At 37.6% G+C, this 23,965-nt stretch overlaps 1 protein-coding gene across 3 annotated transcripts in view; it reads right to left on the bottom strand.

Annotated features, from left to right (window-relative positions):
* The window catches only part of FBXL4 (F-box and leucine rich repeat protein 4), a 67,745-nt gene that overhangs the window by 19,595 nt on the left and 24,185 nt on the right, over positions 1-23,965 (bottom strand). For all 3 annotated transcript variants that reach the window (XM_054194145.1, XM_054194146.1, XM_054194144.1), the window contains 2 exons: positions 23,346-23,590; positions 13,052-13,265 (listed from right to left, as the gene is read on the bottom strand). In XM_054194145.1, the coding sequence (XP_054050120.1) occupies positions 13,052-13,265; positions 23,346-23,590 (459 nt within the window). The remainder of the gene's footprint in view (positions 1-13,051; positions 13,266-23,345; positions 23,591-23,965) is intronic.

The following is a 23,965-nucleotide window of genomic DNA, read 5'->3' as shown; positions in this document are numbered from 1 at the left end:
ACCAAATAGCTGATATTGGACTAAATTGAACCCTGCCTGTCTCTGCGAAGACCTTAGACGTCACACTTCAGTTTTGACTTCAGTTGCAAGAGTCTGACATGTTGCAAGAGTGTTGCTGGTTTGAACATATATCCCATTAGTGGAGAAAACAAATACTGGTGCCAGAGCAATACACTTGGCAAGACTGAATCTTGCTTGACTTTTTTCAGGACTTTTTGCATTCATGATTTAGTAGGAAGTGCAAATAATTTCTGATGTTAGTATGATAAGGAAAGCATCCAACATTGAGCCTGAGCTCAGTATCTCCTCAAACAGAAAACCCTTCTGTCTGTGGCAGATGGGGCTCACCTGTAAAAGATGCACTTTGAATATTTTAACATTTAGTCATTGCAGTTTCATTGTCAAATAGTCAAGATTAAAAATAAATAAATACAAAAGGTTTTTAAAAATGCAAATGATGCACTATAATATGTCTACCACATAATGGCTGCACTATAATAAAAGGCATGAAAATAAGTGCACCACAGTGCGCCTCTGGAAGATTAAAGGAAGAGCTTCAGAAAAAACTCAAAAGTTTTAGGGTTGGGATAGGGAAGAAACAGCCTGCATCTTCTTATAAACTTTCTTTTTACAGAGAAATCTTAAAAACTACTTCTAAAATTGTTACCTTTTATGCTGGGAACAAACAATGGGCTGTTTTTTCTCCTTCTCAGAAGAGCTGTGTCTGACATAAGTTGGGAATTCTTCCAGCCTCTCAGTGAAACAACTTGAGAGCATAAATCTTTTACAAGACTTTTCTTCTAATTTTTCAATAAAGTGAATAGTGAGAGAAAGTAATCTTAAAGTCCCATTAAAGACTGCTTCCTCCCATCTTTAAATATAGTTTCCCTTGCTCTGTTTTTAATTAGTTACTAATTCACCACTTAACCACTTTGTCAAAAAAAAAAAAATATTGAATTATGTAAGACTTAAATTTTGGGGTTTTAACATTAAAAATTTAAATTAGGGGTAGAAAAAAAAACTCCTTTACTCTCCTCCCCAATTGCATTACATGAGAGGACAACCAAAGTTGTATTATTTTTTCTTATCATTTCCAAATGACAACCTCATCTCCCGCCCTCCCTGCCCTATCCCCCCGCAAACCCTGTTGTCTCCACTTACGTTCAACCACATCAGTTGCAGGCAGATATCAGATAACATGCCTACATTTGCAAGCTCACCACAATGAGAATATTGCATTTTTCCATACTATCAAAGAATTAATATAACAACATTCCTAGAGACCACAATTTCTTTTTCATATTTCAGTTACTTATCTCTCCATCAAAAAAAAAATGCATCTTGAAGAGTCTTTGTGGCGAGTTGCCATTGTATATAAATTTATGGGGCTGTTATACTTAAAAAGGGGTTCTACCACAGTATTTACCCATGTTTCTATGTTGCATTTTCATCTTACTGTACAGATCTATGTTGAAATATTGTAAAAAAATATTTGCTTTAAGGTTAGAATCAGGGCCTTTAGGACTACATCAACCAATTGTACTATATAAGATTATTTAGACAAGCTTATTCCACAAATAATCACCTTTTCATAACACAAACAGGAAAAGCATCAAAAGATTCAATCAGATGGCTAGTAAAGAATTGTGGAACCCTGAATACCCAGTACCCGATCAATAGGTATCACATGCTGTTTGTATGCAAATCAAATTTACATTTCTCAACCCACTTAGCTAAAAGTTGATACAGCAATTAAGCAATTACTGTAGTACATCAGTCAGTATATATTTGATACTCTGTAGTTATGTTTCGGGAGCTTATTTATCTGACAGTACACCTGATAATATTATTCCATTTAGTAACAACTAACTATATGAGTGAAAATCCGAGACAGAAAGTTCAACTGTGCCTGAATGAGGAGGGGTAAATGCGATAATGAGGAGGTAACTCTGCAGGGTACTCTTAAGTATTCTGTCTTCCTAATAAAAATCATAGTCAATGACTTTCGAATTAATTCCTTAAAATTCTTGGAACCTGAGAAGCAGATGGAAAGAAGAACTGGAGAATTACAGGCTAACGTCAGGCCAATGAAATCTTCCATGTCTCTCTCGGCCCGTCAATCACATCCATACTCTCAGAAGCCAATCCCTCATGAGAGAAATCAAAATACTCTCAAAACTGCACAGAAAAGGTTCCTCTGCTCATGGTCTGGGCAGGAGCTTCCCTTTTGTTCCAAAAAGGTTTAAATTTACAGTAAGGGAGGTTGGGATCAGCTGACTCAGCCATACAATCTCACAACTGTGGGAACAGATTGGACCAAAACATCTCAAACTTCAGCACACGCATCGTTAGTGCCACTTCTACTGCCACAGATAAAAACCTCCTTCTGCACACCCGCCTTGTCCTGCACACAAGTATTCCTGCATACACATTACTGTGTATGAAATTACATTGGGAATTCTTGCTGTAGGTAACACAAGGCCTGCAGCACGCCATAGACTAGAATTTTCCTGTTGGAGAATGAATGAGACATACCACGCATACAAAAGACATAAGAAGTCTGAATCACATCTTTCTGGATGTAGCTACAAAGTAAAGATGATACAGAAATTAGAAAGTTAACATGCCAAACAGGTTAAGAACTCCTTCCTTAAAATAATAATAAACAAGATCTGCACAGTTATCACAAACATTACAAACAAGCTCTTGGCAAATCAAGAAGAGAAGTCACACCTGTGGTATTCACCACTTGCCGTTGAGATAATGGTCTCACACAGGTTATTTATCGGCATCAAGTAACCTGAATCTAAAGGGTATCTGGAAGTTTTTACAAAGCGGCCTGACTACTGGAATTGAGGCCAAACTTTTTGGAAGGGCAGAGGAGCGACTACAAGTTTATTCCTTTCCCAATTTCACACCAACAGTTCAAACCTTCTTTGGTAAGACCCGTCCCACTCAACAACAGCCGCACCCTGCTTTTCACCAAGGATGTGTTTCTAAAGAGTGCAGCGGTTAGTGATTCTGTGGGCAGCAAAGCACTTTTCCACCATAAGAATTAACATAACAGAGGGGACACGTGCAGAGACCTAATACATGCTGGTTTAATACAGACAGATCACACATATGATGTGACCATCTCCTGAGAGATGTCATGGCTTTTAAGCTGGCTTTAAAACATCATCCACGTTGTATGTGGTCTCTGGGTATTTCAATGGTGTGCATTAAGTCCCGATGTACATGCACCCACTCTGAATTCTTACAAGAAATACTGCTTTATCACCAACCAAATTCAGCTGTTTCATCTGCAAGACTGAACACTTGACAGAAACCTAAAGAGAACACCCTCACTGCCTCTTTCAGGGCAGTCACATCTCCATCACTATCACTATCCTCCTCAGATTACTCAGACAAACCGATCAAAGGTGAAGGACGGGAAAACGGAGTAACAATGATGGCTAGCCCAGCAAAATACCAGATGACTGGCAGGAGAGCTCAAGCAATGGCCAGAGAAGCAACAGATAGTGGGGCGCTGCTGAAGCTGGGCACGGCCCCACCACATGGAGAGCAAGCTTTCCTGAAGCCCATTCACCTCCCTTGGGGCAGGCACACTTAACCCAACGGCTGGCAGGAGGAGTTTTCCTGCTGAGCCCCACATCTCTCAATGTGAACCTTTCAGACACAACCAGGCTGCTGCGGTCTACTGCCAAGGCTTTGGAGAGAGAGCTCCTCCTCAGAACACCAACCAAAGGAAACATCCTGAACCATCCTCTTTCGTACATCAGCTTCTCCTCTTTTTACTACAATCTGACATCTACAACTTTTGCCAAAATATCTAATTTCAGGGAAAATAACTGAAACATTTAACTAAATGTTAATTCAGCTTTCGGATTTCCAGAAATACCTTAGTGAATAGCAACTGCTATGTGCTCCTGCATAAAGTGGAGATAAGGAATCCTGATGGCAGCACATCACTGGATTCATTTTTTTTAGATTACAGCTATTACTATATGTGACTAAGGTAGCTTTGGAATGGCAATTGATTTCCATTATGTAAAACTGGATAAAAAGAGGTTCTAGTAAGACTTCTTGAAAGATTAAAAAAAAACCCAAAAAAACCCCAACAACCACTCCTCCTTCCCCAATAACACAGCTCAGCAACAGAGAGAAAGTTCTTCCCTCCAATTTTGGCATCTGGTAGCAAAAATACTGCAGAAACATTGTTATTGGTGTTTTCCATCAACCTTTTGAAAATCTACAATTATAATCTATCACAGTCTTTATCTTAATTAAGCCAGTGAAGTTCTACTTCACAGGTACTGCACCAAAAAAGTTTCACCACCTGTGGTAAAAAACCTAACCAACCAAGAAAAACCCCAGATGAAAGCAGACAATTTTATTTCAATCTGAGTGTTGCTATTGCTATAAATATTTGTAATTACAAACACTTCATGCAAATGTAAAAGCTAATCTTGTTAAGACTGACAAAACTAATTCCAAATCAATGTAAATTCAGAATACTTTTTTTCCCCTCCCTTTTGGCATTATACAGCACAAGAAGAAAACCAAAAATTGACTTTTTTTGGGTGTGGGTTTTTTTGCCACAGTCTGTGAAAGAACTATATCAGAAATTACTTGGCATCTGCTATTCTAATACAGCAATTAAAAAACACACGAAATGAAAAGCCAGAATTCTGTAAACTTCTATTAAACCATTCACTTTGAAAGGTACAACAGGGCAAATCAATATTGCATATTTAAAGGTAAAAAAAAAATCTACTTCATGAATTTCAGGGTATTATACCTTGGCATCTAAACACCAACCTACAATCAACCTACAATAGTTTCAAAAAGCAATTCTTCTCATAGAAAGAAAAAAGTAATATGTTAATAATGCAGAAACAAAAGGTAGGGTAATGGTGAATTACAACTCTTATCTAAATCTGCTGCAGCTAAGAAACCGTAAAATACGCTTTTGGTCGTCTTTTTTTTTCGTCTCTCCCCCCCCTAGTATTTTAAGGCATCAAGATAATTTCACAGTTATGTACTTGTTGGTACTATGCTACTTTGAAACAACTTTGTTATAGATATGAAGGAATTTGAGAGGTTTGGAGAGATGAGGATGTGTGTTCTTATAAACATGAAAGTCATTGGTTTAACCAGTTAAAAAAGAATTCAAAAAGAACTTTAGATATGTTAGATAAAGTGCTAGCTTCGGTTTTCAGGAAAAGTTTTGATACCTGTTGGCTTCCCAGAAACCACTCATTTTCAGACTACTTCCAAGATTTTGCATTCTAAGGATAAATACATATCCTCCGTATTTTACTTTTGACAGAATGGGATAGTACACAAACATTCAATAACACACAAAAAACACAATATACTGTTTCTGGAAACTTAAACTGGATCTAGAGGTCTACAAAGCTATTCAAGTTGTTCACCTTCTTTTGGTTTCATCTATTTTCACTTTTCTGTATGTTAGTTTTCAGTTATTCATGCTACAAGCTGAAAATGGCAGGGAATCATATGCCAAATTAGAACTAAATGGTGGCCAAATCTGTTTTATGCTTAATTCCTTCAGTTCCCTGAGCTAACTTGTGCCATTTCATGATGAAGCAAACAGAAGAGGTCACCTCATCCTTTACAAGGCAGTTTTTGTGGTCTTCAGGAAGAACAAGATACCCCTGTAGCCCCAGACAGAGATAACCACTGGAAGTCTGCAATCATTTAGTTCACAAAAATGCCTACACTTCTTAAGCAAGCTTTCTTTAGCCATCCTTTCCTCAATTTTTCCAGAGGAAAAAGGCTGAGCTTTGTAACTAACAGAACTTCCTGCAACTTGGAAAAGCACGTTATCAAGTGACAGCATTCCAAGTCATTAAACACACCTCTATGTAGAGTACCCTATATATATACATATCAAAGAACCTCAAAGCGTCCTGTATATTTATCCTCGTACCACAGCTACAAAATGAGAAAGTTGCTATTACGTAAATTTTACTGATGGGAAAAGTGTGGCATACAGAAACATTGCCCCTCACAACTGGGCACTGTCCTGGTCACAGATCAGGAGAACAAAGCTCATGAGTTAAGTCCTCAATTAGCAGCATCAACACCAAGTCACAGAAGAGCTGAGTGTCGGAGGGGACTTCTGGAGAACGTTTATCCCAGCTTACCTGGCTCCAGCTCAGCTGGCCTCTCCAATCAGACTGGAAAAAGGCTGTCAACAGATGCAGGAGCCAGCCCCTTTCACACCTTCTCAGCCAATGCTTGCCGAAGGGGAACCCTGCCCTGCTCTTATTACCACAATCACAAGAATATTTAAGTGATGCCTTCTGGATAAAGATGTGAATGCAGAAAATTTTCATTTATAGATTCAAAATAAATATGGCAGCAAAACCATTTTCCTCTACAGTATAAACTGACGCTAGAACAGGAAGCCTACTCTCCCTCAAGCATCCGTCAGCTTTCACCTTGAAAGATACAAAATGGAAAGAAACATAACGAAAAGGGTGAAAATTGGACTATATTTGTTAAAAATCAGCCCCCTCTCCCCCGCAAATGTACTTGGATTATTGGGTCATTTTTGAGATGAAGAACTGTGATAAAACTTTTGCCTCCACAACAGGTTTAAAAACAGATGCAATATGAACACTGTATGAGCATCAGGTAAGGTAACAAAGAGAATATGGAAATGAAAATGGAATGAACCTTATTATTGAGTGCAAAAGGCAAAACACTTGTCTCCTCACAAATCGTCACAGTGTTAATTTGCAAGCTAGGATTCAGGACATAGAGGGGCACCTTTTTGTTCTCTACAGCTACTTGACAGTGCCAGGGACACAGCAGGGACCGGGACACAGCAACACAGCAATTACTGAATTAATTAAATGAAAGTAGTAGTCTCTGTAGTTAATTCAATTACTGCATTTTGGTTTTGCTTCATTTGGTCAAATTATGCCCTCCCTTATGCCTGCAAATCTGTTTTACACCTTCATTCTTGCCCCTCACTCTTCACATTATGGGCTCAAATGACCAAATTCAGCCCTATGAGCCTGACAAGGGATCAGAAGGCACCATCAAAGCTCTGTATTGCATGGTTAGTCACCAGCTCAACCTCCTATTTTCTAGCTAGAGGCTTTCACTTTTTTCCCCACTATTTGCTTGCAACTCTTAATCCTAAAGGTTTGTACCCAAGCCAATGAAGTTTTGTCCAAGATGGAAAACCACAGACAATAGCTCTCACGAGTATAACATAACCCGCAACAGGTTATTTCTGAAAACTGTAGCATGATTTTATGGCAGCATTAACTCTTTCACTGCTCTTGGAATAAGAAAATAAGAGTTGTTACTTTTACTGTGAAGATTCTTATGCCTCTTCTTGGTATCTAAACTTTCCAATGTCCTCTCTTACAGCTGCTAAAGTTCCGAATTTGCTCTTGGTCAAAGGCATCAGAGATACAATTTATAAATACAACACTTGCTTTAAAATGTGTGCAAAACAAAATCCTTTCTCCATTGTAATTTAATAGAATCATAGGGTTGGAAGGGACCTCTGGAGATCATCTAGTCCAAGCCCCCTGCCAGAGCAGGGTCACCCAGAGCAGGCTGGACAGGAACACATCCAGGTGGGTTTTGAATGTCTCCAGAGATGGAGACTCCACCACCTCTCTGGGCAGCCTGTTCCAGTGCTCTGCCACCCTCAAAGGAAAGAGGTTCCTCCTCATGTTTAGGTGGAACTTCCTATGCTCAAGTTTGTGCCCATTACCTCTTGTCCTGTCCCCAGGCACCACTGAAAAGAGCCTGGCCCCATCCTCCTGACACCCACCCTTTAGGTACTTATAAGTGTTGATAAGGGCCCCCCTCATTTGTCTTTTTTTCCAGATTGAAGAGACCCAAATCCCTCAGCCTTTCTCCATAAGAGAGGTGTTCCAGTCCCCTAATCTTGGTAGCCCTTTGCTGCACCCTCTCCAGCAGTTCGCTGTCCTTCTTGACCCGGGGAGCCCAGAACTGGACACAGTACTCCAGGTGTGGCCTCACCAAGGCAGAGTAGAGGGGGAGGATGACCTCCCTCCACCTGCTGGCCATGCTCTTCTCGATGCACCCCAGGATGCCATTGGCCTTCTTGGCCACAAGGGCACATTGCTGGCTCATGGTCATCCTGTTGTCCACCAGGACTCCCAGGTCTCTTTTTTTCTTTTTATTTGTTTAGTTCATTCTGTATTTTAATTATAATTGTAACACAAACTAAAAAAAAAAAAATTTTTCTTCACGCATTATAAAGAATTCAAAATATCACACAACATGAAATACGTTATCTTACATTAAAATTTACACTCAGCAATAAGGAGACTGTCAAGTTCTACTGTAATTGTGGCTTTGGTTTCTTTAAAATATAATTTTGGCTGCATTGTTTATATGGATGGAATACTTCATAATAAGCATTAAATCAAGATAATATTCATACTCAAACCATAAAGATGTGCATTACCAATTACTGTATACAATAATACCTTCATTGTTCATTGTATTCTTTAAATGTATCAATGCCACAAGTGCTTAAATTATGCTGTGAATACACTCTCAATGAATAAACATTAAGGAGTCATGTATCAGCAAACACCAAAACCACCAGCACAAAAAATCCAACAAGTATAATAGCAGTCTTGAGCTAGCAGAAATTACATTTATAAAATGCTGGGATTAGTTTCTCAAAGCAAGTTACAGATTATTCCAAGCACATACAGAATTGAAGAACCTTTAAGAATTAAATCCTTAATAATGAACTTAAAGCAATGAGGACAATTTTTTTTCTTTATTTTATTTTTCTTGTTTGGCCTGGAACAAGTTACTGAAAGTCACTGGACTGTCCTCCTTGTAACAGAGAGGCTGGAATAATTCAAGGATGTTGGAAGCTTCGCTTCAGAGGTTTGAAACTGATTTTGTACACAGAAACTGGCACTCAATATGTCAAGGAAATAACATTATATTTGGCCTTAAGAATCAGCAGGGTTAGAACCAAAGACCATAAACTCCTCCAGATGGTACAGCTATCTTCCAGAACAGCAACACAGTGCTTCTGGTGTCTAAGTAGCAGAATACCAGCATTGTCCATTACACCAAAAACATACTTTGGAGCTTTGATTACATAGACAATGGGAATATTTTTAAATGCAAAACCTATTCAAAGAAAACAGCTAAAATAACAAAAAAACTGCCATAACAATTGCTCAGATGATTACATAACATGTTGTTAATTTTATTTAGTTTCTGTTTTCCTCAAAATCTGTTCTTCTGTACCTAACAGGTACAAATCATTAACAGCAGTCAATTTTCTGCAGAGTGTTTTCCTCAGAACTCATCAATTAGTATCATAATAATCACATAAACAGAAAAGTACAACTAATACTTTAAACCTTAAATGCATTTTTTCTCTTTTTTGAAATAAAAGGAAAAAGTACTTTCATAATAAAAGGAAAGAGTAGGGAGATTCTACACCTGGGCAGGTACCTGGGAGCTTGCTTTCATTTAATCAAAATACCATTTATTTTATTGAAATGTTAATGCTGTACTTTGTAAAGTATCATGCAAAAACACAAACAGCTTTATCAACATACTGACAAAAGGAATGGAGAATCTTCATCCTATATCCTATGCTATTTAATCACACACCCAAAAGAACAGGCTGTACTATTTACCCAGATGTGCTCTAACACAACATATGCATTTTCAACAGAGGCTGACAACTGTGGAGTAGGAAAATGACCCCTTTTTCACTGGTATCTCAAATAACATGCAGAGACAGGCCCTCCTTTAAAAGTCAAGTTGAGCATTAAGTCCTTTTTTACTTTTTTTGTTCTCTTTAGTGTTGTTCTTTTTTAAAATATGATCACTTCACTTAAATAACTCGTGTTTACCTTGATCAGCCATAACAATAAATTCATCAGAGTGTCTACAAGCATAAAAAGTAGTTCCCCTCCTCATTTGATCTAGTTTTACTGTGCTTCAACTCTAGTGCAGTAAGACACACACAAAGAAAATTCTGATACCCCATCGGAGAACTCATTTTGGTCAACTTTTTACCTACTTGCTCTCTGCATATTCATTCCCTCTTCACGTTTTGGTAATTACCTCAAAATCCCCAGTAATATCAGAAACATACTGCCCCATTTTTACATCAAGGCCATTAACACAGGATGAACAGGGATGTTGTCCTTCTGTCACAAAAAATGACAACACGTTGATAATTATGGTAGGACTTGTACCTTTGCCATTCTAGAATATAGTGCAAAGAAGAAAATTTAGATCAAGAGACTTGGTGCTTTGTTTGTTATTTGGTTTATTTTTAAGAAAAAAAAAAATCAACCCACTGATTCACTCAGGAAAACAGTGAGCTAAAAACAGTGGGCTAAACCAAATGAATTAATTTTTCTTTTGTTTTTTGGGTTTTTTTATTATTTATTTATTTTTTATTTTAAGACAGGACTTTTACAGAGGACCATAACACACACATCAGCTCTGTTCTTCTACCCTTCTTATTTACTTTCTCTTCATAATCGCATACTTGTTATCAGTTAGCAGTTTTCCTTAGTGGATTCGTGGCCTCAGATTCTTTTCTCAGAGCAGGCCCATTTGGCAACAATACAATGCCAAGCTCTTCATAAACATTAGCTTTGTTCCCTTGTTTGCTCCTTCGAAGCTCCAACAATGAAGAAGCAGTAGTAGTAGCAGAAATTTCACAAAAGTCAAGAACACTACAATATTACAGTTCTTTGACAAATTTGAGAAGTCTAAATCACTTCAGAGCATGCTTGATGAATTTATCTATCCCATCTTTTTTGTATCTAGACATCAATTACTCTTGACATCTCCGAACTAGCTGAAGAGTGCAGAGACAATGGCAGCCAGTTTTGTACAGAAAAACAAAGATTTGCATTAACAGAAGCTAAAGGCAAGAAAGGTAATGTGATTTCTATGAATTTGTGACTTTTGTAACTCTAATCCTCTAATTCAAATCCTATACTACATCTTCATTCTTTCCCTTTTATTTTTCCACCTGTGATGCACAATGTATACAGTTAAGTGGCTTCATGTTAAGGAATACACAAAAGCATCCTCTCCAATTTATGTATTTAAATTTCTAGAAATTTCTCTTCCGTGGTTTGTGAGGAACAGTGCCTTTTGCTTATACTTATGTATAAAATAGAAGCACGACCTTAAGTAAGCTTGATTATGAATGAATGATCTTGTCAGCTACAAGCAGATACATGTCCATACACACGAAAGGCAGAAATGAATCTTCACAATTTAAGGGCTTCAAAGTCAGGAAATCTTTACCACCGACATTCAATCTAATTTCAAGCTCTGTTCAGCAAAGCGATAGCTGAGAAATGACAGTTACCAATCATTTGCAGACTGTACCTCAGCTGCTGCACTATTACAAGCATGAAGTCTCAAACTTCTGAAGTTACCTGAGTAGAATTGAGAAGATTATGATCAATCAAGAACAGAAAAAAAAACAACCTTATACAATCTTTACCTCTGATACAATCATCTTTCTTGGATCTGAAAGGTCTTCTGAATTAGAGCCCAGAGTCAAAATGGGGTAAGGAGACTTATATCCAAGATTTACAGAAAGATTAGCGAGCTAGAAACAGAAGAAATACACCCAAGGCACCGATTCAGCTCTATACAATAGGCACTTCAAAGCCGGGCTCACCAGTTTTCTTTCTTAGTTTGAAGAGAATAATAATTGCTTCAGTACAGAGAGCAATTACCCCAAAGTAAGAAGTTACCAAGGTGCACTGGCTTCATGGTGACTGCCGGCGTACCCCACAGCCGATGCCGGTCATTCCAGGTAGCCTACCCTTTAATCTAACTACGTTGTAGTACCAAATCACTGTTACAGACTGCTAGCTAGACTTTGGACACAAACGTACACGTGATTTACCAAAACAAGCACAACAAGATGCAACTAACTTTGCAGCATGCGTGTTCGGTGTGAACTGCTTATAAATGAGATAAGGTACTACAACTTCAGGTGCCCTTTAGACGTCTAGTAGACAGAACCTACTGTTCCAGCTTCAGTTCTTCTATTACACTATGGCTTAACACCTCACACAATCCAGTGTCATAACCTCACTTCTGTGTGCCAAAAGCACACGCAGAAATGACACACAAAAGCAAACTCTTCTTAAAATGTTTAACCTAGAACTAAAAGCTAGAAAAAACCTTGCAGAGTTGTTTTCCCTCCCATTTTGGAGCTCTACTAAGTAGTAGCTTTTGCAACAAGAGAAGCACAACTATGAGAGCTTCCATGTAAAACAGAGCAGTAAGGCTGCAATACATGAGTAATGTAGGTAGTGAGAACTGATGGAATTGCTTCTGATTCGAATTGCTGAATTTACTAGGATACCACATTTGTAAAATGTATTAAACTACAGCAGTCTTCTCAACTGTAGCATGTAAAACCATTCCGTCTCAGATAGGAAATACGTTGCAGCAAACAATCACCACCCTGATTCAGGCAGTTGGGTAAGGGTATAAAGAAGTAATTTTTACACTGCAGATGAAAAGTATTTTTTAAAATTTGTGTTTCACGACTCAAATGCTGCTAATACATAAAGACAGCAGGGATCTAGTAATTAGTAAGTCATTCTAAAGGACAGAATGTTAAGAATTACAGTAAGTTACTAAACAGGATCATTTCCCAACTGTGTTGCCAAATGCAGTCTGTCTGGAGTACGCTTCAAAACAAAAGAAAAGCTTTCACATTTGTGATTTCACTACATTACTTAAAACAGCTAGTGAAAAGTCACCAATCTTCCATGCAAGCTAAAACATGCAGACTTTTTATTTATTTTTTGTTAAATCCAGAAGCTATTTTGAAAATAAATAAAAAAATCCAAAGGTAGTTTCAAAAGTCATAGAAGTTTCTGAATTTACCTTTGAATTTACGTGCAAAATTTTAATTTACTTCTTCATTAATGAAAAAACCCACAACATTACCAGATTGAAAGTATTTATCACAAAGGTTAAAAACGTTTGTTCCTACCTCCACTTTTGTTCGGTAGAGAATGAGACGCTTTAGGCTGCCCACTTTGGCTATGTGGTTGAAAGCCTGAGGTGGTATTTTATCACATGATGACAGATTTAATTCCTGCAGATTTGGACACATTTCAGTAATGACCTCCAAGCACGTTTCATTGAGGAAATGGCCACAAGACAACTCAAGACGGACTAGTTCAGAGCCACAAACTTTCAAGAACCTGTATAAAAAACACATTTTAAGTGAAATATAAATGTACTTTCAGGTAAGAGTCTGAACACTGTCAAAACCTTAAGCACGTGAACCAGGAAATAGTTCCTTTCAGCAATGAAGAGCCTACAGACCACAGCTCTTAGGTCACCTCAGTTAACTAACAGGAAACATGATTAGGTCCAAGTAAATTAATCATAACCACTCTGAAGAAGTTACTTCTGGATCACATCTGTACAAATCCAGAAGAGATCAAACCAGTAAGAGAGCAATATTCAAAAACCAAAGGTAGTCTAAGAGTCAGGGCTGTTTCATCAATATTAACTTGATACTGTACATAACCTAGATATTATACAATGTTTTGTACAAAGGAATATCTGACTACATTTTAAGACACACAGGCGGCTATATAGCGCTGTACATGGCATGAGGAGGCTAATGACACTAAAGCAGTCTTAAAAAGCAATTCTACCTTGAAAACAAATTGCAAAAGATTCATTGGGGGTGAGAACAGTACAGAGAGGGCTTTTTATTAAATTAACATTAGTCTTGAAAACTCTGTTTGGTTAAGAAAGTTGGAACGTGCTTCATTCTTGCCATTTACCCCAAGACAATGGAGCAAAGTACAACACAGATAGTGTCTGAAATGCTTTTACACAGTCCCCAAAGCTAATTTTGACAATGGCCACCAATAATTTCTTATTTCTCTTTATCTCAGAAAAATCTGCAAATGTAAAAATGAGGTTAAACAAATACCTTTAAATGGATGAAATATTCTGGAGAAGTATTTTAAGACTTTCAGAAAAACACCTCATTCCTTTCATTAACAAGTAAGTCAAAATCAGCACTTCAGCTGGTCTAGAACTGTGTTCTAGACACAGAGATTCTTAAGGACTATTTCACATCGTTTTCATTGGAATTATAAAAATTTAACATATTTGAAGGCAAAACATCCGAAATATAGAAACCTTGATGGTCTTTGCATGAATTCCACCTTCTGTCAGAGATCGTGTCAGAAATTCAAGCTCTATTACATATAACAAAAGCTTTAACTAAAAGCACATGTTTTTAATTAAATACGTCCCTCTTTTATTGCGAAGATAACCTTCAAAGTGTAAATCAATCACCAGGCTTTTAAGTTTGATATTTAATAGGAAAAAACCCTGTGCATGTTTGCTGTGATTTGCTTATACTTTATTTAATAATTTCTCCAGCAGAAAAAACTAAGTTCCTAAGCAGTGCTGCAATGAGTTCCTCGTGTTACTTCCTAGAATAATGGAGCTACTTGTGAGGGAGCACGAATTAGATTCTCATAATAAATATTGCAATCTGCTCTATTACCAGTTCTATCCTACAAAAAGCTTCATGCAGACAAAGCAGCTTTAGGTTCTGATACTTTCACCGCAAAGTTAGCATTACTTTTTGGGTTTAACTGATACAATAGAAATGCCAGAGAGACATGATGTTTCCGCTTGCACAAAAACTCCTATTGCTAAAACTAAAGAGGCACAAGCCTTCCCAAAACTTTGATCCAGCTGAAATTCAGGATGAAACAGCTGCTGGTCTTAAAAGCAGACACATTCAGGCAGGCATTCCTCAATGACACTAACAGTACCAAAGGACTTGAAGCCCATCTTTCAAGATCCAATTTTTCAAACCTTCTCTTTTCCTTATTTTTTCATTACTCACTCAAGTCATACTTGCCATTCATCATCACCTTTCTTTACTCCTTTCATCTTGCACGTTACGTGGCCTTGGTTTGATTGTGCAGATCCTATGTAATATGCAGGGGAAAGGAGATTCCAGGGTGGCATCTCCAACCCTGGAGGTTTCCAGGAGTCACCTAAAACCTTGACTGACCTGGTCTAGCACTGGGGACACTGGCACTTCAAGTGGGAGCTTGGAGCAGACGACATTCAGAGGTCGCTAACATCCAACATTTCTATGAGGCTATGCAAACAGAAACAGAGAGGGTCTGAGACATGAAAGGGGAGACATAAATCCCAGATTCACAGGGGTTCTGCTAAGTACTGCCTTGAAATCTACTCTTCCACTATTTTTGTCTAACTCTGCAGTCTCTCTTTAGAATCTATTTTAGCTTGTAAAATCAGAGTTTATAAACACCAAGCGTTTATTTGCTGTTTTCATACTGGACACAGTAAATCCACCTGTACTGGCAAGTCTTCTTATGGAAGTGTCAGAGCTGAAATGACAAATTCCCAAAAACTAACATCAGATATTCAAACATTAGACTGCTATTTTAGGCTAGTAATAGAGTTCAACACTGCCATGGAGAAACGTAGGATAGAAATCCCCTGGAAATCAGAGTAGAGACATGGATTCATTGCTGATTGCCAATTAGCCAATTCCTCTATTTAATGAGTGCTTTAACAATACATTCACACAGCTGCTTCCATCAACAAATTATCAGGTTTGTTTGAATGGTGATATTTTCCATAAAACCTTGTCAATCGCCACTTATTATACCTCTAGCTTTTAATTTGCTAACAGATAAATATTTTATGAATTACTCCATTACAATAATGGATGTTAGGTTAACTGCCATATAATTTAACCGGTCTTGGCTGTTATAAATGTTGGTACAGATTAACGCTTTTCTCCTTCTAGGACTATTAAAAGTTAACATTACCAGGTCAAGGAAAGGCTCATTTAACCCCCTAGACTTGCAGAAAAACTCCAGGCTCACCAGCTTGAGGAGTTATCATCCTCATAATGTTCTATTTAAATTCATTACACTTGAAACACACAGGCAGAGCAAACGCAGCGATAACAATGAGCATTGCAAGTCATGGCTTTGCGGCTTTTTTGGAAAAGGTTATTCAGGAGACATTAAACAGAAAGGCAAGGGGGACAAGGGACGTGCAGCCAGGGACAAAAACGAGCTGACAGGTATGAAGTAGAAAGATGAACAGAAAGAGGAATTTGAGGAAGGTACCAACCAGCACCGGGATGAGAACATTAGGCAGAACTGCAGAGTTCTCTGAACGACTGAGGCACCCCAGTCTTTGTTTGCACTTAACGGGCTGCTCAGGACAGAAGTTTTTGCGAACGTCTTTCCACATGGATCTCCAAAGCTATACGGCAAGACAGAACATGGATTCTCATGATTTCAGAAAAAAGGTGGCATTGCCTTCATACTTCTGAGACTTAACAGACACTGGATGCCTGGCTCTGACTTAGCTCATTTGAAAACAAACAACCCCCAAAAAAGCACTTTCTACCCAAATCAACATTTCTTCACATACCTCTCCTTTAATCACTGAGGACTGACTGGTTCCTGTTTTTAGTCTCTCCTCCTTTCTGCAGTCATCCATCCCTTTAGTTTTGTTTTTATTATCAATATTTTATACACGTAATTTCTGAAGTGACTTCCCTTCATCCCTTCGTGTTTGTTATGAAATATGACTGACTAAACAACCTAGAATAATGTGAACACGTACATTGTTCAGCCTGGAGAAGAGGAGGCTCCAGGGAAACCTCATTAGGAAGTAAGTTGGTCCTAGTGAAACCCTTGTATATCTATTAGCAGTTAGGATGCTATTTACTCATGCTGTAAACCCATCATGATGGTGGGGTCACTTAGTCTATTAACAACTTCCAATCTTATAATTTGTGTCTGTATCATAAGCGTACCCCCTCAGACAAAGAAGATCCAAAATTAAAATATCAAGGCACAAGAGAAAGCACCCAACATGTCAGAACTGGCTGCATAAGAACCTCCCAAACAAAATCCTCAAAATACCTTTAGACACGTACGAGGGTACTGAGGTATCACATTTGCTTCACTGGTTTCTAATGGAACTGCACTGGATCCAAAACATACCCTTCACTGGTAGCATAATGAACCCCACTTACTTGATAACCCAAAGTTACTGAAGTCTACAAGAAGCAGGGATCACAGTCCAGTTCTCTCTCATCTACTCATCTTTCCTAAACACTAATAGCTACCTAGTTTTATATTCCTTTAGTACAATTATCCCAACAGGTTTCAATCATGCTGACATTACCAAATCTATTTTCAATGGAATTCTTTGGTGCTCATTTTGTAGTCACTGACATATAAACCACTGAATTTGCTGGCCAAAGAGTGTGGCGGGCTAGGGAGGAGAAGCAACTTCCATTTACAAACAACACAGGGTTGGACAGATTTTTATTTTAATTCAGCGCTTTCCCTTGTAGTGTTAGCATATGCTACCATCCAAATCAGAGATGCTACCTCCATTACTTGACAGATACAACATTGCCCCATTCGCCTAGCCCTCCATGGTACCGTCTTCCTATAACCAGTATTTCATTAAAACAACCGTTGCAGTTTGCTTCAAGTCAGTTACAGACTCCCTCTGTCTACTCAGGTCTCCTGCTTTCCAGAGCCTGCCACCAGACAAGAATAACGTCCAAAAAAAAAAAAAAAAGCCTCCCCAAATGAAGTACTTGGATTTTATTCTTCCTCATTTCACTTCCAAGATCTTGAGGTCTTTTCTTTCTTACTGTATTTCTATCAATATTATTACTCACACAGACTTGGCAGAGATCTTCAAAATCCCAACCTGTCTTGCAGTTACAGTCTTACGTTTAATCCAAAGGCATACCAGAGGTACCACTCCTATATCCCTGGTAGCTTCTATTGTCTACTGCTCTAAAATCTTCTATTTTCCCTTCAGTCTTCATAATTAAGGAGACAGTTTACTTATTTTACACAGAAGGCTTACATATTTGAATAAAATAAACCCCTAATGTTCTATGTAAAACTTCACCTACTTTTCCATTTTCTACCCCCAAACACTGAAGCACATTCCTCCTCCTTTCAGTCAGTGAGTTATTCTCTTTCTAGGTGGTTTCCAAAGTCGTGGTGACTGCGTATTTGCATGACAGCCATTGATACTTCTATTCATCAGCAGACACCAACTTCTGGGATCATGGTCTCTGCACCGATAGTGCAATTAGTATTAAAAAATTACAAATGCCTAGTTGACTCTGGATCATATCATGCTACACCCGCCCTACAGCAAAGATCTGAGGATATAAAAGAACTTTGATAAATTTACTTATTTAATTTAAAAAATGATATTTGGCTTGTGGAATTGCATTTTAACGTATTTCTTAAGAGTTATGTCCAGATATTTTTATACTCACAATGACATTTTTCCTTTCAGGACTGCTGTGTTACACAACAGCAGCAGCATATAGTACAGATAATTGTAATAAAAGATAACGTTAAGATTGATATGACTGGAGAACGAATGGGAACACACAGGTGTAGAAGCACGAGAAAGAACAAATGGCAACATGGGGGCTGACAGAATGGTGTGTGTTAGTGGAAGTTAGATTAGCAGATCATCAAGAGCCTTGAACATATGTATGTGCAGTTTCTCAGGACACGCACATTAGGAGACGAAGGATGGAGGTGGCACAGAATGGCGACACTACACGCTGGATAAATTGGTTTGGACACATATCGGATGTCTTGGTGCATCCGAGTATGCACGCATGAAAGAGACCGACTAACATAATTTTGTTTTTAAAATGAAGTCACCTTCCCTTCCTCTAAGACATTCTAATTGTTATAATGTTATTTTCTACTCTAGCTTCTTAATTCTTTTTTTTTGTCAGCAAACCTTAAAACATTACATGCGAGTAAGGAGACTATTAAGTATCTAATTTTGTGCTTTTCTCAACACAGATAATGCTATTTCAATAAAAACATGCAAACCAAACATTACTACTTAATGTCAGTTACTGCTACCCGAGGTTTTACTAAAAACTGGAAATTAAGAGAGAGAAAGACGTGATTTTTAAATTGAGAATCCCTGTCAAGTCACGCATTACTCCTATTCTCTGTGACTATTTGATTCGTGTTTCGGTAATTCCTCTGACCTTCCTGCTAGTTTGATTCGTAGCAAAGCCTCACCAAGTTAAACATTGTCAAAATACACCTCTACTACACAGCAACTAAAGCCTTCAAATGGTAACAGCAACAAAATTGTTAAAGAAATATTCCTGGATGTGCTTGACATGCAAACACCGCATCACTAACCTGAAAATAAAACACCATTTATTCATTTTCACAGTATAAAATGTTAGAAGTAAATAAAAATCCTAATACCTCATATTTAAAGCAAACGAGTTTAAACAATCTAACGACGTTATCAGAGAAAGTGTCACACAGAAATCTGCATGCAGAACTCTGTTTTTAAACTGTCATCGTCCTTGAGCTGTTTAAACCTCAGAGCATTTATTCAGCATCTCAATATTTAGCATATCTCCAGTCAACTTGCCTCCCTTTTCCTATGTAGGTCTTCTCCTCCTACACTGATATTCCCCTGGCATGAAGAAATTCACCCTACCTCTCACGCCAAGAGAAATGCAGTGCGGCTTAAGCAATGCTTGCTGTGAAATCTTTGTTTATTATTCCCTGTCACTTTGCATTCCAGACACTTGAGACTGCTCAGGTACTCATTTCATTTGTCTTTCACTTTTCCGTATACTTTTAGTTCAATCTAAATGATAAAGTTTAGTTAATCTATATTATATGCTGAAATGAAAAATTTATGATAGCCATTTTTAGCCCTAAGGAGTAGATGTTATCAATAAGTTAAAATACCTTCAGCTTTGCCTCAGGATGTTCATATGCCTGAAGCGTTCTATCTTCTCATGGTAATACAGTATTTGCCTTCAGTCACATTTCTTAAAATTACTCTTTTTAAAAATATTCTACTTTAATACATTTTTGAAGAAAAAAAATATTTTCAATTATTTCTTATAATCATGTCTACATGAACCTTTTAAAGCAACACAAATCTACACAAGCTGCTTCTCTTAAGATCGTTGTAAGAAACCACAGACAAAAACATTGAAGACATTTGCCAGAATGAAATTTAAGCAAGAGTAGCATTTAAACATGCCCTGACTTGCGGAAATCATAACCTAAACTGTATAGTTCTAAGAATGAAACTAACTCTAAGTTTTGAATTCAACAGTGCCAACTTTAACACCAAATGCTGAGAAATGCAAAAATAAAGAAAACAAAACAAAAAAACCAGGCCCTGTAAAAGTGAAATGCTGTTATCGCTGAGGATAAAGTATTTTGGTTCTAGCATTTTGCTGTTTCTACAGTGCAGCAATTTGTAGCGTTTGTGAAGTTATTGACAAATTTCATTTAGCAAATCCTTGCTAATTGACAAATATATGCTGGCCTTTTAAAAAACAGCATAAGGGAGTCCTTCAAATTGTTCTAACTTCTAGGCAGAATTCTCAACACCTCCAAGTAGTTGCCTTGACAGCCATTCCTGGTCGCTCATGCAGCAACTTATCACAAAATTTATAAACTTGAAGTATAGGAATAATCAATTTAGGCTCGTTTGAACTCAACCTCAAGTTGCAAGAAGACTTTTTCACCAGTTAAATAAAAAAGATGCAGCTAGGTACTCTGTAGGCACACCTCACTGTCTTATTTAAAAAAAAAAAAAATAATCTGTTGCAGAAAGAGAGAACACCAAGACCAGAGAGGGAGCCAAAGCGAGCAGGATAAAGAAAAACCAACAAACTGATTCAGAAACATTCACGCAGTAGGCAGCAAGAGAAGATTTTACACTAATAAATGTAGTGGTACGTGTCTTCTACTGTTACGTATACAGATGGACAGAAATACCTAAGCATTTAATTTGTGCAAAAGGCAACTACAGTCTGAAAATCTGATTAAGTTTTTAGTAACAGTTAACATCAGCAGGTAACTGATAAAAGCAGCAATGCACTTCCTCAGCCAACTGAGGACCTCCTCTGCAACACTCATATTCTGAAGAGTAAACTAGAAGGAAAATGTAAGTGTGAAATAAAACTCCTAGGGAAGGCAAGGTACCTCCATTCTTGGGCAACTCTGTTTTGCATAGTATCTCCCAAAAGTCAGGCTGCATGAGGAACATCTAGAAGTCCAAAAGGAAAAATTGTGGGAGTTCATGACTACATGTCCTGGCTGCTACAACATCCACATGGTGGCGGTTTCTTAATAACAGCCAGGGCAGTAAAACTAAAACATTACTTGACAGATTTCTCCTTTGAGGAACAGTATCTCTTAACAGGAAGCTACTTATTTGAAGAAAGTTATGTTAATGCTTTTGAAAAGCAAGTGTTGTTCTAATTAGTCTTCCGTATTAATAGATACTTCCATAGCAAAGCAGCAGGAAATTTTCCTTTCCTGGAGGCCAGCAAATTTGACAAACCTGCTGATGAAGAATGTCAAAAGGAAAATTTGTGTTTGGAAATTCTACTAGAAAAGAAACTTCTACAGAACAAGGAGTTGCAAAATTATTTCTGTGTTACGAAAACAAAACTTTGAAAACCAGACCTACTTACAGTGCAGAGTTTTTGATTCAGAGTGAAAATTTTGAGCAAAAGTCACACCTGAAAATTATTTAGTTTACAACTTTGTTTCAAAAATTTTTGATTGAACTGCATCTTCCATTCCCAGACTGCAGGCATCACTTCCAAGAAATACTTTTTCCTAGAAATACAGGTAACTTCAAAATTGTATCAATGTCCAAGAATACTTTTCCCTCTGTTACAAATAAATATCACCTGTAATAATGAATATAAATTGACTATGTTTATTCACAGATTATTAATAGTCAAACAATGAATATTTATTATTTTAGAAGCACTGACCACACATAAATGCTGCTTCAGTTCAGCACTGAAGTAAAGAAAAAAGTCATTATCAATAAAGCCGTTTTCAACTAACTGGAAGTCAGAAATGCCAGAACCGCAAAGTTTATAATTCTCTGAATTTGGACATTAATTTCTTTCAAAACAACAAGAATTTTTAGTAGTACTGTATGTTCAAAAGAAAATTAAAAAAATTTGCCATGAAGATGCACATACTTGAAGTTTTCAAAAGACAGATTTAATAGCTAAGCATCAGAAAGCAAGCACTTCATGATTTCAGAGTTGAATTCTCAATTAAAGCTTGCATATTTATCCTCTGCAGAATGTATCCAATACAAAATCCAAATTTAGGAGAAGGACTTGTACCCCATTCAACAACCAGCTGATGTCTATCTCCTTTTTCTACCAACAAGCATGGAAGAGCATAGAGCTCTTGGATTATACTGGAAAGCCAGGAAAAGAGAAAGCGACATTCTCATCTTGACAAGCTATTTCTTCAAATTATTTTATTTCCCCAGGGAAGGCACCCAGGCACCAAAGGAAAGAAAATGTTCGAATACTTGATTTAACCTCTTTATTCAGAAAACAAATGAGAGTTAAGACAATTTTTTTAAGATATATTAAACATTTCTGTGTCTTATCAGTGAAGTTCTGCTTTCACCTGCCATTGCTAATTACCTCTTAGTTGAAGCAGCAATTTTTGCTTAAATGAAATGCATTGATAGATGCTGTTTAACTAATGCAAACGAGCAAGGAAGCAAGAAATGATATGTTAAGAAAGCAGAGAACACGGCTGTTATACAGAGAAGAATCCCTGCAAATTTGCTATTTTAATGACCTACAGCACAGTCATATTTTCAGCTCAGTGGAAGATGCACACGCAAACCCCCTGTTTCCCAACAAGGCTAATGTTTTAAATCATTTTTATGAAAATATTTGCATTTACATTGCACTCCAGTGATTACTTAGGGCCCATACCTTGTAAGCATGCACTGTAATCAGTTTATTACCGCAGCCATTCTAATACAGTCCTACTGATGACTCATCTGTACAAAGAACAACCGCAAACATTTTCTTCGTGAGACGGACTTTTGACAGCTTGGTTCTAGTGGAGTCTTTTAGAAGCACAGGAGAAAGCAAAACGCTGCTCCCCTTGGAAGAAGCCTTTCAGTCACAGGCAGCTTGGCACACGTAGGCTCTACATACCGAAATGGACTTCTGCTGTTATATCTACTATCTCGTACTGTTTTAGCTGTTTGTTTTTTTCCTACATCATAACAATCACACCCTTTATAGTAAGTCAAAGATATTTCTTGTCTTTTAATAAGGTTTCAAATACTTACTGAAACTACTGGTGCAGAGGCTCTGCAAACAGAGCTTGTCAAAATACTTCTGAACGTTTAGCACTGACCTGCTAAATCCAGAAACAGAGATGGCTCCCCTGTTTCCAGTCCAAGATAAATTCAGCCACTGGATGAGAGTGCAGCGAGACTGTAGGTATTCCAGAGATGTGTCATTAATCCTTGCCCAGTAAGGTTGTAAACTGAGATGAATGTACTGTAGAGGATCACAGCAATGTTGATATAGTAGCTTACAAGTTTGCGCTAGTCTACACAGGTCTGGTACTGTAAGGTGACTCAAAATCAACTGGATGAGCTATATTAAAAACAGAAAAAAGTCACAGATGGTCATATAACACTTGAAATGTTAAGGGAAAACTGCAGAGGAATAAGAAAAGATGTTCTAACTTCAAAGAAAAGTAAATTATTTTACTTAAAAGTAACTTCTCGAATAAATCATCGATTAACTATTAAATAGGACTGCACTGCTTTCACAATGTGACAACATATTAAACAAGGAAAAAGCAGATCAGCATATGAAAGTGACAGGAAGCTTTCAAATTAGAAGTTTCTTTACCCATGCTAATTTAAACAGCGATACATATGTAAACACTATGTTTACATATTTCCCTTCACAATGTCTGCATTGCCGTTTATCAGAACACTGAATTGGCATCCTCTTTCTTCTCCG

The sequence above is a fragment of the Rissa tridactyla genome, chromosome 3 (assembly GCF_028500815.1).
Source record: "Rissa tridactyla isolate bRisTri1 chromosome 3, bRisTri1.patW.cur.20221130, whole genome shotgun sequence".
NCBI classification, from domain to species: Eukaryota; Metazoa; Chordata; class Aves; order Charadriiformes; family Laridae; genus Rissa; species Rissa tridactyla.
This window is presented reverse-complemented; position numbering and strand designations above follow the sequence as displayed.